General features: G+C 40.9%; 1 protein-coding gene across 1 annotated transcript in view; it reads right to left on the bottom strand.

Moving 5' to 3' along the window:
- The window catches only part of LOC110530943 (dihydropyrimidine dehydrogenase [NADP(+)]), a 131,749-nt gene that overhangs the window by 69,338 nt on the left and 43,679 nt on the right, over positions 1–18,732 (bottom strand). Inside the window, exons 4-8 of the mRNA XM_036985742.2 lie at positions 18,060–18,147; positions 17,677–17,838; positions 7,475–7,671; positions 6,901–6,982; positions 5,562–5,649 (exon numbers count right to left, since the gene is read on the bottom strand). Of these exons, the coding sequence (XP_036841637.2) occupies positions 5,562–5,649; positions 6,901–6,982; positions 7,475–7,671; positions 17,677–17,838; positions 18,060–18,147 (617 nt within the window). The remainder of the gene's footprint in view (positions 1–5,561; positions 5,650–6,900; positions 6,983–7,474; positions 7,672–17,676; positions 17,839–18,059; positions 18,148–18,732) is intronic.

Here is an 18,732-nt window from a genome sequence, read left to right as displayed (position 1 = left end):
AGAACTGCCATGACTAAACATGCAGCTCCAAAAAATGGTTTGGTGATCAAGAATATTTACTGTTTACCTTGTAAGCTCACCAGCAATGTGGCATCACGCTACAATTACTAGCGTTGGCCTACCGGTCTGTTGGTATGAAACTGGTTCAAATGTAGAATTGACTTATGAAGCATGCATTTGAAATTTGTTGTTAAAATGTATTATCACATAATTAAAATATGTTGTAGACAAAATAATGTAAAGGGCAGCCTAGCAGCCTCAATAAATAGACAAAGATTTGTAGTTGAACAAGTTATTGCATGGATAGATTATTATAATTATTTTTTTTACTTGACTTCAAAAAACTTGTGACTCGACTTGACTTGCTCTTAGAATGCACGACTTGGACTCGAGACCTGACCCATTCTACTTGGGAACCCATTCTACTTGGGAACCCATTCTACTTGGGAACCCATTCTACTTGGGAACCCATTCTACCTGGGAACCCATTCTACCTGGGAACCCATTCTACTTGGGAACCCATTCTACTTGGGAATCAACTTGAGACTTGGACCTTGTGACTTGAATAATAGGGACATGGTCTGGCAGATAAATATATGAAGTAGACAAAGACAGAAAGATAGAGCACCACAACTGTGGGTTTCACTACAGCATTCATTGCTACAGTAAGTACTGTGCAGGAAGTAGCTCTGTCTCACTTTAGTCCCATTGAACACCAAATGGAACAGACAGAAATGTCAGTCTGGTGAAATGGGAAAGGTAGTGTTAAGAGGATAACTCCCACTCTCTCAGACAGACCCTTCATCGTGATTGCAGAGGGGCACCGTGGCACAGTGCGTGACTTATGTAGCTGGCATACTGGAGATTTTAAGAGCCTCCGGTGCCATCCGTGTATTATCAAGTCAATCAACCTCCTGTACATATATAGTACCTTCCGGACGTATTCACACCCCTTGACATTTTCCACATTTTGTTTAGTTACAGCCTGAATTTAAAATTAACAAACATTTAAAGTGGATTTATGTATTTCGAAAAAGAAAAAAAAATCATGAAAACTGAAAAGCTGAAATGTCTTGAGTCAATAAGTATTCAAACCCTTTGTATGGCAAGCCTAAATAATTTCAGGACGAGTCACATACGGTATGTCACAAATAAGTTGCATGGACTCACTCTGTGCACAATATTAGTGTTTAACATGATTTTTGAATGACTACCTCATCTCTGTACCCCACAAAAACGGGGTCCCTCAGTCGACCAGTGGATTTCAAACACAGAATCAACCACAAAGACCAGGGAGGTTTTCCAATGCCTCACAAAAGACACCTATTGGTAGATGGGTAAAAATAGAAACAATGAACATTGAATATCCATTTGAGCATGGTGGAGTTATTGATGACACTTTTGATGGTGTATCAATACACCTAGTCACTACAAAGTGATGGTGTCCTTCCTAACTCATTTGCCGGAGAGGAAGGAAAACCCTCATGGTTTCGTCATGTCCAATGGTGACTTTAAAACAGCAACCACAGCTAACAGCAACCCCAGCTAACAGCAACCCCAGCTAACAGCAACCCCAGCTAACAGCAACCCCAGCTATCAGCAACCCCAGCTAACAGCAACCCCAGCTATCAGCAACCACAGCTAACAGCAACGACAGCTAACAGCAACCCCAGCTATCAGCAACCACAGCTAACAGCAACCACAGCTAATGAAGTCACTGAAACCCTTAACAAAGAGATACAGTCTGTTTTGGAATGGGTGGCCAGTAATAAACTGGTCCTGAACATCTCTAAAACTAAGAGCATTGTATTTGGTACAAACCATTCCCTAAATTCTAGACCTCAGCTGAATCTAGTAATGAATGGTGTAAGATGAACACGTTGAGGAGACTAAATTGCTCATTTGATTTAATTTATTAGGATCCCCATTAGCCGACGCCAATGGGGACAGCTAGTCTTACTGGGGTCCCACATATAATGAAAAGGACATGACAGACAGAAGACTTTTCAATTTACATACAGTACATTAACCAGATTATAAACTGTCATGGTCAAAACATAGGTTCAATGGTTGTAAAGATGGGGAGGTCTGTCCGTAATAAAGAGATGCTCTGTTTTGTTGACACCCCACTCCACAAAGCAAGTGCTGCAGGCTCTAGTTTTATCTTATCTGGATTATTGTCCAGTCATATGGTCAAGTCCTGCAGGCTCTAGTTTTATCTTATCTGGATTATTGTCCAGTCATATGGTCAAGTCCTGCAGGCTCTAGTTTTATCTTATCTGGATTATTGTCCAGTCATATGGTCAAGTCCTGCAGGCTCTAGTTTTATCTTATCTGGATTATTGTCCAGTCATATGGTCAAGTCCTGCAGGCTCTAGTTTTATTTTATCTGGATTATTGTCCAGTCATATGGTCAAGTCCTGCAGGCTCTAGTTTTATTTTATCTGGATTATTGTCCAGTCATATGGTCAAGTCCTGCAGGCTCTAGTTTTATCTTATCTGGATTATTGTCCAGTCATATGGTCAAGTCCTGCAGGCTCTAGTTTTATTTTATCTGGATTATTGTCCAGTCATATGGTCAAGTCCTGCAGGCTCTAGTTTTATCTTATCTGGATTATTGTACAGTCATATGGTCAAGTCCTGCAGGCTCTAGTTTTATTTTATCTGGATTATTGTCCAGTCATATGGTCAAGTCCTGCAGGCTCTAGTTTTATTTTATCTGGATTATTGTCCAGTCATATGGTCAAGTCCTGCAGGCTCTAGTTTTATCTTATCTGGATTATTGTCCAGTCATATGGTCAAGTCCTGCAGGCTCTAGTTTTATCTTATCTGGATTATTGTCCAGTCATATGGTCAAGTCCTGCAGGCTCTAGTTTTATTTTATCTGGATTATTGTCCAGTCATATGGTCAAGTCCTGCAGGCTCTAGTTTTATCTTATCTGGATTATTGTCCAGTCATATGGTCAAGTCCTGCAGGCTCTAGTTTTATTTTATCTGGATTATTGTCCAGTCATATGGTCAAGTCCTGCAGGCTCTAGTTTTATCTTATCTGGATTATTGTCCAGTCATATGGTCAAGTCCTGCAGGCTCTAGTTTTATCTTATCTGGATTATTGTCCAGTCATATGGTCAAGTCCTGCAGGCTCTAGTTTTATCTTATCTGGATTATTGTACAGTCATATGGTCAAGTCCTGCAGGCTCTAGTTTTATTTTATCTGGATTATTGTCCAGTCATATGGTCAAGTCCTGCAGGCTCTAGTTTTATTTTATCTGGATTATTGTCCAGTCATATGGTCAAGTCCTGCAGGCTCTAGTTTTATTTTATCTGGATTATTGTCCAGTCATATGGTCAAATCCTGCAGGCTCTAGTTTTATCTTATCTGGATTATTGTCCAGTCATATGGTCAAGTCCTGCAGGCTCTAGTTTTATCTTATCTGGATTATTGTCCAGTCATATGGTCAAGTCCTGCAGGCTCTAGTTTTATTTTATCTGGATTATTGTCCAGTCATATGGTCAAGTCCTGCAGGCTCTAGTTTTATCTTATCTGGATTATTGTCCAGTCATATGGTCAAGTCCTGCAGGCTATAGTTTTATCTTAAGTGCTGCAAAGAAAGACCTAGTTAAGCCGCAGCTGGCCCAGAACAGAGCGGCATCTTCATTGTAATCAGAGGGCTAATTCTAATAATATGCATGCAAGTCTCTCTTGGCTAAGAGTTTCGGAAAGACTGGGTGGCCAGTAATATGCGGAAACACTTCATGTTTTTATAAGAAACATTAAGGTGTTGGAAATTCCAAATAGTTTGCATAGTCAACTTACACACAGCACGGACACACACACTTACCCCACTAGACAGGCCACCATGGGTCTTTTCACAGTCCCCAGGTCCAGAACAAATTCAAGGAAACGTATACAGTCTTATACAGAGCCATGAGCGCATGGAACTCCCTTCCATCTTAAATAGCGCAAGTGAACAGCAAACCTGCTTTCAAAAAACAAATAAATCAACACCGCACGGCACAACGCCTCTCCCCCATGTGACCTACTTGTTGTGTGTATGTACTGACATGTACAGCATGTGCAACTGATCAAATTCCACCAAATCAAATTGTATTTGTGACATGCTCCGAATACAACAGGATACAACCTTACCGTGAACTTACAAGCACGTAACTAACAATGCAGTTTTAAGAAAAGAAAGTAAAGAAAATATTTACTGACTAAAATTATAAAAGGAACACAATAAAATATCAATAACGAGGGTATATACAGGAAGGTACCAGTACTAAGTCAATGTGCAGGGGTACAGGTTAGTTCATTGATGTAGTATGTACATGTAAGGTAGAGAGAAGAGATGTAAGGTAAAGTGAAAGATGCACACACACACACACACACACACACACACATTACATGTTAATGTTTTTAAAAGTATGTCAATGACTAAGTATTTTGTCTATAATGTATTTTTCCTTATGTGTCAGTAAGACTAGCTGTTGCCATTGGCGTCAGCTAATGGGGATCCTAATAAATCAAATCAAATCAAAGCAGTTACAGAGTTTAATGGCTGTGATAGAAAACTGAGGATGGATGAACAACATTGGAGTGACTCCACAATACTAACCTAAATGACAGAGTGAATAAAAGGAAATCTGTACAGAATTAAACATATTCCAAAACATGCATCCTGTTTGCAACTAGGCACTAAAGTAATGATGCAAAAAAAATGTGGCTATGTTGAGCACAAATCCAATACACCACATTACTGAGTAGCAGTTTCCATATTTTCAAGCATAGTGGTGCCTGCATCTTGTTATGGGTATGCTTGGGGAGTTTTTCAGGATAAAACATTTATGGAATGGAGCTAAGCACAAGCAAATCCTAAAGGAAAACCTGGTTCGGTCTGCTTTTCACCAGACACTGGGAGATGAATTCACCTTTCAGCAGAATAACCTAAAACACAAGGCCAAATCTACACTGGAGATGCTTACCAAGAAGACAGTGAATATTCCCGAGTTGGCCGAGTTACAGTTTTGACTTAAATGTACATGAAAATTATGGCAAGACCTGAAAACGGTTGTCTAGCAAAGATCTACAACCAATTTTACAGAGCATGAAGAATTTCTGAAAGAATAATGGGCAAATGTTGCACCATCCAGGTGTAGAAAGCTCAATAGACTTTCTTAGAGACCCAGAAAGACTCACAACTATAATCGCTGCCAAAGGTGATTCTACAAAGTATTGACTCAGGGGTGTGAATACTTATCAATACATTTTCAAAAATGTCTAAAAACACGTTTTCACTTTCCCATTATGGGGTATTGTGTGAAGACGGGAGCGAGAAAAATATACATTTAATAAATTTGAATTCAAGCTGTAACACGACAAAATGTGGAATAAGTCAAGGGGTCTGGATACTTTCTGAAGGCACTGTACATCTGAAAGTCGTTGAATTTGAGTAATTCGTCCTACTCTTAAAAAAAAGAGAGTTGCTTTGCACAACAAGCTACACTAGATCACAACACATTGTATGTAAGGTAAGAAATGATATGTGCAAGTGACTGACCAATTCCAATGAAGACAGCCTGGAATCCCTCGTCTTTCAGAGAGGTCAGGCTCATCCCGTTCATACCCAGTCCCTTCTCTAGGACAACCTGAGAGGAGAAAAGTAGCACGTTAGACATTTTAGGGATTTTGTGCATTTGCCACTGTATTATTAGCTGTAAGTTAACTTATTTACTGTAAGTTAATAATCAGTGACATTTGTAATTACAACTAGCTTAAATAAATAAACACAACGAAATAGAAGTACAAAGACAATAGGACAATGGTCGGATAGCATTAATCTGGGGTTAAGTAACTACATGGAACAGGGACAGAGGACACAGTCACAACAGCGGTCTATTTGTTTGTGTTTGTCACTGGTGTAATAGAGTGAAGTCCTTCTCATTTCCCCCACACTCTTTCTCTCAATTCAATTAATTGAGAGGCCATCGTAATGGGATTCATTTCTGGAGATGAATAAAGCCTTGAAGTAATTGGTCAGAACACAAGAAGAAATATCTACCTCCCCTCCCTCCATCCCTTCGCTTCGATCTAGCCAACCTCAAGGAACGCTGTCTCCCTCGCTCGCTCTTTCTTTTCCCCATGTCTCTCTTTCCTTTCTCTGTCCGTCTTTCTTTTTCACCCCTTTCCCTCTCCACCTTCTCTCTCTCTCTCTCTCTCTCTCTCTCTCTCTCTCTCTCTCTCTCTCTCACTCTCTCTCTCTCACTCTCTTCCCTTCTCCTTCTCTCTCTGTCCCCTGTCAAATAAATAAACAATTAAGAATAAATCAAATTAATCACGGTCAGGTGAGCTGGATGAGTAGTATTGATTGGCCCTTTCCCAGGCCGTGGCATTCAGACAATGACCAGATGGATGCCACTCGCCGGAGGAAGTCTCTTTGTCACTTAGCTTCCCCCACCGTGGCTTCTAATTGTCTCCTTCTGCCCTGTCCCTGTTTGTTTGTTTGTTTAGGGCTTTCTATTGTCGTTATTAATGTCACTGATATTTTCCTGGTGAAGGGTTCATAGCTCTTGACAGTGAGAGTGAGACTGCTGCGTGTGAGTAAGCATTGTGTGTCTGTGGTTGGGTGAATGTGCGTGCAGTCAAGTGTGTACCAGCGATGAGGTGTGTGTAAGCAGTCAGGTGTGGTGAGATGGTGTGTGTAAGCAGTCAGGTGTGGTGAGGTGGTGTTTGTGCACACGTGTGCATTCGTGTGTGCTTGCGTTCTTGCTCGTGTGTGCATGTGCTTTCGTGTGTGTGTGTGTGTGTGTGTGTGTGCGCGCGCACATGCATTCGTATGTGCACGTGTGCTTGCTTTCATGCATGTGTGTGTGCGTGTGCGTGTTCCGCGGGCTTATTACCTTCACCCCCAGGTCTTTCATCAGCTCAATCTCAAACTGCACCACCTCATAGGGCAGTCGGAACTGAGGGATCTCTGCAGTACTGAAACAGAGGAATAGAGGAAGAAGTGAAACATTACCAGTTATTAATCACTAGCTATCAATCAAGTAAATAAATCATCAATACGAATAATATCTGGTCCACTGGATAACTTAGCTAAGGCTTTTGTACAAAGGTCTTATCTCTGAAATGGAGTGCCACGGTGTCAAAATGGTTGTATGTAAAATAATTACCAACAGGATTGTGCATCCATTGGTCACATCCTGTATAATGCGTTGAGTTAATGTAGAAGCAGCATAAGGAGTTCATACGCGTACACAGTATTCCATCATGAATTGATATGACCAGGCATTATGTACAGGATGTCATCCTTATAGAAGTGTTATGTGAGCATCACGACTGTGGCTCCAAGTAGAGTGCATTGCAATTTCCCCCTTCAACATTGAGTGACCTCACACACAGTACAGATAGACTCACATCTAATTCAATTCCTAAGTCTCGGGAAATGAGTAATAATGAGTGCAACCCATCTACCTCAAGCCGCCGATATATTTCTGTTTCTCGAACACGGTGATGTTGTCATATCCCAGTCTGGCCAGGTAGGAGGCACAGCTGATGCTCGCCGGGCCGCAACCAATCAGAGCGATCTTGGCATGAAAGCTCTCCGGCATGTCATCCGGAGGCGGCAGGTCAGGGTTCCGCACCTGAGGAATTCCCATTTTGCTGAAAACCTGGAATGAAAAACGACGGAACGACGTCTTAAGAAGAAGAAAACAAAACATTTCCAGTATCCGTTTGACAGGCCAGGAAGAAGTTCATATGGACTTGACATTTATGGTTGTCACATTGGACAAAGGTCAGAGCCCTGAGTGGGCTGGGATTTTAGTGTGAGGGGCATTCCAAAAGAGGAATTGCACATTAATATGTGACATTTGATATGAGAGGAACTGACAAGTTGAAATTGAACAAAATGATTACAGTCCATCTTTAACCCCACTGCTACTTGTTGAGATGGAGGACTGATGCTCTCGATGGTGGTTCTGTCTTGAGCCATGCTAGCCAGTCTGCAGTAGTTTACAGTATCATAACTCTATTTTCCAGGGAACCTCTGACACACTATGGCAGTTGTATTATGTGGATACTATGATAATGGTGCATCATTTATGTGCAGCTACAGAATGTGAGCTGAATAGCCTGCATATCGGATGAGCAAAGTTGGCAAAATTACATACGTGTATTTTCAGAATGTTTGGGTATTTTTTTAAATTCTGCAAGCTTTCTCCTGTACCTTTAGGGAATCTGGGTACTATAGGCGTCCAGCCCGGTATCAGCATATAAGCGTCCATCTGGTACGATTTTGTTAAAAGATTAGCTTCAAGGAACATGATGCCAAAGTGAATACATTGCATTCAATGGGGTGAAGATTAGCCTCACATTATTGATGCCTAGGGAAAGGCACCACGGGACATGATGCATAAATGAATACATTGCATTGAATATTTTTTAAGATACTTTTGTATGTTGCCTGTAATAAATCATAATTCACGTACATGTTATTCAATAATAAGGAAAAACTATATTCTCCGAATGCATTAGATCAAACACTGAATGGAAGGGAGCAGTCTACTGTAAGATATTATGGCATAAATACAAACAAAATACTGGTTGACATCTTTGAAATAGAATCAAGCTAATGTGAAACGGCCCATCCCAACGGGGGCTTACGTGAAAAATAATTAAAAAATGCTTGTTTTTACAGATGACAAAAGTTCAGATTCTGAGCTGCAAAATGGTATTTCAAACAATGATGTTCTGCACACCGTCTCCATGGTCAACCCCTATATTATCTCAGCCAATCATGGCTAGCTAGGAAGGATCCTGTCATTCACCCTATATAGCTCAATGTTTTCTCCTTGGCTAAACGTGTCTCATAATTTAAAAATGTTCATGTTTGTATCTGCTAAGACCCGTCCCCTTTGTTACTGTTGCAACATTGGACAACATTGTCTGTTTAAGCGAAAGATCAAGTGTATTTTTGTGCATCGGATGCATCTCAATCCACCGCATCCACCTATGTCGCACTTCCACATCAGCGGTGAAAGGTGACAGAGCGAGAGCGGCGTCTTCTCGCAAGATCGTCTGCAGTGTCCGAGCGGTTTGGCCTTGAAACGGTTATGACCCCTCTATGGAATGATGATACTGCCCCGGTACCAGTTGAAAAAAATGGATGGAAGTATGTGGAGACTGTTGAGGGCCAAAAATAAGGATTTAAATACACATTAAAAAACATGTCTAATGTTTCCTGATCTTTCTTATACAGTATCTCTCAGATAAAGGACAGACACTTTTTTTGGGGGGGGGGGGGGGGGGACTATCTGTTGTTCCATGTAGTGAATCTGTTATTCAATGTGTTTGTATAGGCAAATAGCAGTAAGGCCCAACATTTAAAAAAAAAAAACATTTGTATCAAATAATATATATATTTTTTATACTTCAAGGGCTTAAAATTCAAAATCAATAGCTAAATTATCCTTCGTATGACCTTCTTAAAACAATTCCAGCCCCCCCACCCAAATAATTATTCACAATGACAGCCTACCCCGGCCAATTGCACGCCGCCCTATGGGACTCCAATCTCAGCCGGTTGTTATCCAGCCTGGAATTGAACCAGGGTTGGATAACTCTAGCAATGAGATGCAGTGCCTTAGACCACTGGGCCACTCGGGAGTAGGGGATTAGAGAATGGGGAGAGAGAGAGAGAGAGAGAGAGGGAGAACAGCTATAAAAACCGACAGTGTTACGCAACTAATAAACGTTGGTTTGATTTTGTCTGTCTGTCTCTCTCTCTGTCTGTCTGTCTGTCTGTCTGTCTGTCTGTCTGTCTGTCTGTCTGTCTGTCTGTCTGTCTGTCTGTCTGTCTGTCTGTCTGTCTGTCTGTCTGTCTGTCTGTCTGTCTGTCTATCTGTCTGTCTGAGTATTTCCCCAATTTACCCATTGCAGCTTTATCACCACCGTTTTTGCCTTCAATGCATTGTCCTGATTTATGTTAACTCCCTTTACACACATCTATGCATCAATACCTTTACTCATATATTTTTGTATTGACTTAAGCATCATGCCACGTGACTAATCACCCTCCATTGAAGGCAATGTATTCACTTAGGCATCATGTCCATGATACCTTTCTCTAGGCTTCCATAGTGTGATGCTAATCTCTCCCCCATTGTAAGCAATGTATTCACTTAGGAGTCATGTCCGTGATGCCTTTCTCTAGGCTTCCATAGTGTGATGCTAATCTCTCCCCTACTGAATGCAATGTAATCACTTGGGAGTCATGTTCCTCGAAGCCTATCTTTTTGCAAAATCATACCAGATTGATGCTTATCAATGATATCATGTTGTGGCGTCCCACTGTCCCTTACTCAGCTACACTGTTGACCTGGGATGTCCTGTGACAACTACTGTGATTTGGTGTTCTTGGAAGCAATGTTTCTTCTGGCAATTGGACCGCTTGAAAAAAGATTTAGACAGGACCCGTAACAGGTATCAGTATTGGTAAACATGAATATACGGAGACAATCTCCGGGTATACCTGACCAATATTGAAAATTCAAAGCCCCTTTGCTAAAAATATTTTTTGAATACTGTAAAATCTAAGCATACAAAAGGAACGCAGAAAATATCAATATACTGTTGAAGTCGGAAGTTTACATACACTTAGGTTGAGGTCCTTAAAACTCGTTTTTCAATCGCTCTACAAATTTATTGTTAACAAACTATAGTTTTGGCAAATCGGTTAGGACATCTACTTTGTGCATGACACAAGTAATTATTTCACTTATAATTCACTGCATCACAATTCCAGTGGGTCAGAAGTTGCAGGAAATGATATCATGGCTTTAGAAGCTTCTGATAGGCTAATTGACATAATTTGAGTCAATTGGAGGTGTACCTGTGGATGTAGTTCAAGGCCTACCTTCAAACTCAGTGCCTCTTTGCTTGACATCATGGGAAAATCAAAAGAAATCAGACCTCAGAAAAAAAAGTAAACCGCCACAAGTCTGGTTCATCCTTGGGAGCAATTTCCAAAGGTACCACGTTCATCTGTACAAACAATAGTACACAAGTATAAACACCATGGGACCACGCAGCTGTCAAACCACTCAGGAAGGAGACACGTTCTGTCTCCTAGAGATTAATGTACTTTGGTGCGAAAAGTGCAAATCAATCCCAGAACAACAGCAAAGGACATTGTGAAGATGCTGGAGGAAACAGGCACAAAAGTATCTATATCCACAGTAAAACGAGTCCTATATCGACATAACCTGAAAGGTCGCTCAGCAAGGAAGAAGCCACTGCTCCAAAACCGCCATTAAAAAGCCACACTACAGTTTGTATCTGCACATGGGGACAAAGATTGTACTTTTTGGAGAAATGTCCTCTGGTCCGATGAAACAAAAACAGAGCTGCTTGGCCATAATGACAATTGTTATGTTTGGAGGAAAAGGGGGAGGCTTGCAAGCCGAAGAACACCATCCCAAAAGTGAATTCATCGGGGTGGCAGCATCATGTTGTGGGGGTGCTTTGATGCTGGAGGGAGTAGTGCACTTCACAAAATAGATGGCATCATGAGGCAGGAAAATTACGTGAATATATTGAAGCAACATCTCAAGACATCAGTCAGGAAGTTAAAGCTTGGTTGCAAATGGGTCTTCCAAATGGACAATGACCCCAAGCATACTTCCAAGGTTGTGGAAAAATGGCTTAAGGACAACAAAGTCAAGGTATAGGAGCGGCCATCACAAAGCCCTGACCTCAATCCCATAGAAAATTTGTGGGCAGAACTGAAAAAGCATGTGCAAGCAAGGAGCAAGGAGGAATGAGCCAAAATTCACCCAACTTATTGTGGTAAGCTTGTGGAAGGCTACCCAAAACATTTGACCCAAGTTAAACCATTTAAAAGCAATGCTACCAAATACTAATTGAGTGTATGTAAACTTCTGACCCTACTGGGAACGTGATGAAAGAAACAAAAGCTGAAATAAATCATTCTCTCTACTATTATTCTGACATTTCACATTCTTAAAATAAAGTGGTGATCCTAACTGACTTAAGACAGGGAAGGATAGGATTAAATGTCAGGAATTGTGAAAAACTGAGTTGAAATGTATTTGGCTAAGGTGTATGTAAACTTCCAACTTCAACTGTAATGGCAATAGGAAAAAGAAGAAGAATAGCTCATGATCTACAGCAATCCTATAAGTGGACCACAAAAAAATATGAAATACCTAGGATGCTTAATAAGTGACAACAAATACACTGTATGAAGATATAACTGTAATCCAATTAAATGGAACAATCTTCACATAAATCATACAGGCAGAATAAACCTTTTCAATGTTTTTGTATTTATCGTCAGTAATACCAATTACCCCACCAAAGACCTATACTTGGTCATAACAGACTTCATATGGGAAAATAAAATGTATAGAATAAAAAGGAAAGTTTTACATCTTCCTAAGTCTGAGGGTGGTTTTAGCCTTCTAGAATTGTATCAACTCCTTACCCAAGTCTTTAACTTGTGACATATAGTCTAATACACCAAAGAGGAACAATCGGAACATATTGAAGATGTGCATATCCCCAGAATATTTGTACGCGTCTATTTTCAACGGATAAAGCTAAGAACATTAACAACGTCATATTTAACAACACTATAACAATATGGAAGAAAATGAAACATATTCTACAATAACCAATATTACTCTCTAAAAACACAAACCTATGGAACAGTCCTTGGATTGCTATTCAGAATTCACAGATAAATTGGTCCACGTGGAAAACTAATAGCATAGAAACCGTAAATGACTTGCAAACAGGAAAAACATTTATTTCCATGACAGAATTGAAAAGCAATGTTGGACTGACCCATGTAGACATTTTAAAATACATGTAACTTAAAAGTTACATGTCATGAAAATTATTTTTGAAATCTTTTGGACATCAGAGCAACCTTCTTTGAGTCAGAAAAGGTAAGATAGGTAAGATATACAAAACCTTGCGGAGAGCATATCAAATTGACAATCTCTTAGATTATTTTATTTTAATTTATGGAACCAAGACTAAATTTAAAGGAACCGATGTTGGCACAAGGTGGAGGGAATGTTGTAGCATAACTAACGAAATTACAGTTGATTAAAATGTATGCTTAATCCAGTATAAACTAATGTATAGAATTTATGATACAAGAGACAGAATTCACAAATTCTACAGCACAACCTTGGAGTCATGTGTAAAACTAGTAATGACTCGATAAGCCATGCTTTCTGGGAATACTATAAAGCCCAAAAGTTATGGGCGGAGCTGGAAAGTTGTCAGACGTATTACAATATAAACATATTTTTAATTTGTCTGTTTGCATATTTCAAGACATGGCATTATGGGGGTGTAGTGAGATACCCAATGGGCTGGACGATTCTCTTCTCATCACTCATCTTGAAAAACGTGTACTAAAACCGTGGAAATCAGTCAATCCACCATCATTATTAACACAATGTCAAAATGGAATAATTTATTATTGAAGGGTTTGAAATAAAATAGAATGGGCGACCGAGAAAAACTAATTGGTACAATTTAATTTGAATAAACAATAACGCAGGCACTAGGGAGGGGGGTGTGGCCAGGCACTAGGGATAGGGGTGTGGCCAGGCACTAGGGATGGGGGTGTGGCCAGGCACTAGGGATGGGGGTGTGGCCAGGCACTAGGGATGGGGGTGTGGCCAGGCACTAGGGATGGGGGTGTGGCCAGGCACTAGGGATGGGGGTGTGGCCAGGCACTAGGGATTGGGGTGTGGCCAGGCACTAGGGATGGGGGTGTGGCCAGGCACTAAGGGAGGGCGTATGAACATGCAGGTCTGGGCAGAGAAAATGGATTCGTTGTTTGTGTGCGTCTGTAAGTTGTTGATCAAATCTGTATGTTCGTATGTGGTGTGGATATTTTTGTATTTTTAAAAGTTTAAAATAGATAAACTCTACCAGTCAAAAGTTGAAGAACACCTGCTCATTCAAGGGTTTTTCTTTATTTTTATACATTTCTACATTGTAGAATAATAGTGAAAACATCAAAACTATGAAATAACACAGGGTGGCTATTTGAAGAATCTCAAATATGGAATCATGTAGTAACCAAAAAACTGTAAAACAAATCAAAAAGTATTTTATATTTGAGATTCTTTAAATAGACACCCTTTGCCATTATGACAACTTTGCACAACCTTGGTATTCTCTCAACCAGCTTCACGAGGTAGTCACCTGGAATGCATTTCAATTAACAGGTGTGCCTTCTTAAAAGTTAATTTGTGGAATTTCTTTCCTTCTCAATGCATTTGAGCCAATCAGTTATGTTGTAACAAGGTAGGGGAGTTTACAGAATATAGCCATATTTGGTTAAATTATTATAGCAAGAACAGCTCAAATAAGCAAAGAGAAATGACAGTCCATCATTACATTAAGACATAACAGCAACTCAATACGGATAATTTCAAGAACTTTGAAAGTTTCTTCAAGTGCAGTCACAAAAACCATCAAGTGCTATGATGTAACTGGCTCTCATGAGAACTGCAACAGGAATAGAAGACCCAGAGTTACCTCTGCTGCAGAGGATACATTTATTAGCGTTACCAGCCTCAGAAATTGCAGCCCATTTAAATGTTCAAGTAACAGACACATCTCAACATCAACTGTTCAGAGGAGACCAGAAAGAAACCACTACTAAAGGAGACCAATAACAAGAAGAGACATAATTGGGCCAAGAAACACAAACAATGGACATTAGACTGGTTGAAATCTGTTCTTTGGTCTGGAGTTCAACATGGAGATTTTTGGTTCCAACAGCTGTGTCTTTGTTAGACGCAGTGTGGGTGAACAGATGATCGTCGCATGTGTATTTCCCACCGTATAGCATGGAGGAGGAGGTGTGATGGTGTGGAGGTGCTTTACTGGTGACACTGTCTGTGATTTATTTGTAATTCAAGGCACATTTAACCAGCATGGATACCACAGCATTCTGCAGCGATACGCCATCCCATCTGGTTTGGGATTAGAGGGACTATCATTTGTTTTTTAAACAGGACAATGACCCAAAACACACCTCCCTTCATGCTGTGTAAGGGCTATTTTATCAAGAAGGAGAGTGATGGAGTGCTGCATCAGATGACCTGGCCTCAACAATGCCCCGACCTGAACAAAATTGAAATGGTTTGGGATGAGTCGGACAGCAGAGTGAAGGAAAAGCAGCCAAAAAATGCATATGTGGGAACTCCTTCAAGACTGTTGGAAAAGCATTCCAGGTGAAGCTAGTTGAGAGAGTGTGCAAAGCTGTCATCAAGGCAAAGCGAGGCTATTTGAAGAATCTCAAATATAAATATATTTTGATTTGTTTAACGCTTTTTTTGGTTACTATATGATTCCATATGTGTTGTTTCATAGTTAAGATGTCTTCACTATTATAATACAATGTATAAAATAGTGAAAGTAAAGAAAAACCCTTGAATGAGTAGGTGTTCTAAAACTTTTGACCGGTAGTGTATATTATTTATTTTAAAAGCTCTGTGTCTCCATCAGACCTCAATCGAGGAAATGCTGTTTCCTGTGTGTATTAGAGAGCTAGCCTGTGGAGCAAGTGTGTGTGTGTGTGTGTGTGTGTGTGTGTGTGTGTGTGTGTGTGTGTGTGTGTGTGTGTTTGTGTGTGCGAGAGAGAGAGAGAGTGAGAGAGAGAGAGCGAGAGAGAGAAAGAGAGAGAGAGAGAGAGATACAGTACATTTAAACATTCTTGCAAATGTATCAAAAATAAAAACAGAAATACCTTATTTACATAACTATTCAGACCCTTTGCTATGAGACTCGAAATTGAGCTCAGGTGCATCCTGTTTCCATTGATCATCCTTGAGATGCTTCTACAACTTGTCTGTAGTCCACCTGTGGTAAATTAAATTGTTTGGACATGATTTGGAAAGGCACACAACTGTCTATATAATGTCCCACAGTTGACAGAGCAAAAACCAAGCCATGAGGTTGAAAGAATTGTCCGTAGAGCTCCGAGACAGGATTGTTTCGAGACAGATCTGGGAAGGGAAACAAAAGATTTCTACAGCATTGAAGGTCCCAAGGAAACACAGTGGCCTCCATCATTATTAAATGGAAGAAGTTTGGAACCACCAAGACTCTTCCTGGAGCTGGCCACCCGGCCAAACTGAGCATTCAGGGTGAAAGGGCCTTGGTCAGGAAGGTGACCAAGAACTCAAGAGTTCCTCTCTGGAGATGGGAGGACCTTCCAGAAAGACAACCATCTCTGCAGGACTCCACTAATCAGGTCTTTATGCTAGAATGGCCAGACGGAAGTCACTCCTCAGTAAACGGCACACGACAGCCCGCTTAAAGGAACCAAAAGGAACCTAAAGAACTGACAGACAATGAGAAACAAGATTCTCTGGTCTGATGAAACCAAGATTGACCATAAAATAGCTGTGCAGCGACGCTCCCCATCCAACCTGACAGAGCTTGAGAGGATCTGCAGGAGAGAAGAATGGGAGAAACTCTGCAAATACAGGTGTGCCAATATTGTAGCGTCATACCCAAGGAGGCTTGAGGTTGTAATCGCTGCCAAAGGTGCTTCAACAAAGTACTGAGTAAAGGGTTTGAATACTCATGCAAATGTGATATTTCCATTTTAAAACATTTAAAACAAAAAATGTCTAAAACTGTTTTGCTTTGTCATTATGGGTTATTGTGTGTAGATTGATAAGGGAAAAAAACAATTTAATACATATTAGAATAAGGCTGTAATGTAACAAAATTTGAAAAAGTCAAGGGGTATGAATACTTTCCGAATGCACTGTATATAGAGAGAGGAAGAGCGAGAGAGGGAGACAGTGAGAGAGAGTGTGTGTCTTCGTGAGTGTGTGTGCATACATATGTGTTTGTGTGTGTGTCTGTGTGTGTGTGAATGCATGTGTTCCTGTGTGTCTTCTAGCGTGTGTGTGTGCGCAAGCGTTTGTGTGTGTAGAGGCAGGATAGGGATCTCAGAAGGGGTTATCTAATCATCAGTCTGATAAACAACCGTGACCTTTCGCATTTGGGGAGAGAGGAGCTGTCACTCTGTTGGAGACACACGCTTTACAACCCTGAGAAGGAAGGAGAGGGACATGGGAGGGGAGGAGAGGAGAGGAGAGGGGAGAGGAGAGAGGAGGGGAGTGGAGGGGGGAGGACAGGGGAGAAAGGAAGGGGAAGAGGGAAGAGGAGGGAGGCGGACAGGGAATAGAATGAAGCAGGAACAGCGAAGAGAGAAAGGAAGCAGATGGGGAGAGATGACTGAGTGTTTTTGTTCCGACTACTGCTGTGGGCTCAATGGAGAGCAATGGAGAGCAGTGGAGTGTAGGGGTTGGAGGAACCTTACATAGAGAGCTGTGGTGGCTATATCTGGACATTTGATACAAGCATCACTTCACAAATTGTAATGCAATATTGTAGCTGAAAGTTCTTAGCCTGGGTACTAGTCTGTTTGTACCAACAAACATTTGGCATATGACACAGAGTGGAATGTTAGCAAAAAACAGGTCTGGATTTCAGTCTACAAGGATTTTTGCCTAGAACAAAAATCTGCAAATGGCTTTTTCTAAAGGTTCAATACTGAGGTCAAAACTCATTTTCCCTAAATATATTAGGGCAGGCTACGTTACCTCCACAGCAAACTGCTGCAGGCCCCCAATGTTGATAGGTCCTTCCTCGGAGGCGAAGAGGTTGCAGCCCCCCACACAGAGCTCCGAGGTGGGGCACACCATCCCACACGTCAGCCCCAGGGGGTTGTCCGACAGGATGGCCTTGGCCGCTCCATAGTAGTTCTGACAGAAACAAATACACACACAGGCATGTTGATATTGCAGCAACACAGTGGAGGTGAAAGAAAGGTACCGGTTGAATTGGCCAACTCTAGAGTAACTATACATGCAGTTAAAAACGCATTCATCTTTGTGTTAAGGTAAATCATATAAAGGAATTTGACGATATACAATGTCTATGCATTCCTATGCTGTATGTCCATCAAGAGAAAGTGCTTTCTTGCCTTGTTTGAGATGCTGGTGATGAAGGACTTGATCTCCAGGTTGGTGGGGCAGCTCTTCTGGCATGGTGCATCAGCACATTTCAGACACCTGTGGGGATGAAAACATGATTACATTCACAATATACCACTCACCTAAAAATGACAGTAAATGATTGTTCCAAAGCATTTCAGATACCTCATGTATAATATTTGACTCCAAAGAGTTTCTCTGTTATGATATGCCCCAATAATAAGAACAGGCACCACTTTTTGCATCAAAGGCACAGATGATACCATTGCATTACTATTGTATTGATACCATTGTATTAGTAGCCTATGTGAGGTTGTGAAGAGTAACCAATCATCCGACAGTCCTGACTGGACGAAAGAGATGTTGTGTGTGTGTTCAGTGGTAGCCCATGTCTCTGATGCTGTCTGGACCAAAAGAATATAACAAGTTGCCACCGCAGCATTTGATTGATTGATGACAGCAAGCATTAGGCCTCCCTTGATAAAACAATCGTCAAAGAATTAGCCAATCAGCCTACGCTTTCCTACGCCATGGCTGGAGATGAGGATTTGGATTTATTTCTCTGTACGGGCCGATGCTTATGACAACGAATCTGAACTAACCATAAATGAATATGTTGTGCCACTGGCTGAGATGATTGAAGTTCAATATGTAGCCAAGATG

The sequence above is a fragment of the Oncorhynchus mykiss genome, chromosome 8 (assembly GCF_057628025.1).
Source record: "Oncorhynchus mykiss isolate SJ-2025 chromosome 8, ASM5762802v1, whole genome shotgun sequence".
In the NCBI taxonomy this organism is placed as follows: domain Eukaryota; kingdom Metazoa; phylum Chordata; class Actinopteri; order Salmoniformes; family Salmonidae; genus Oncorhynchus; species Oncorhynchus mykiss.
Note: the sequence above shows the minus strand (reverse complement) of the source record. Positions and strands in the feature narration are given on the sequence as shown.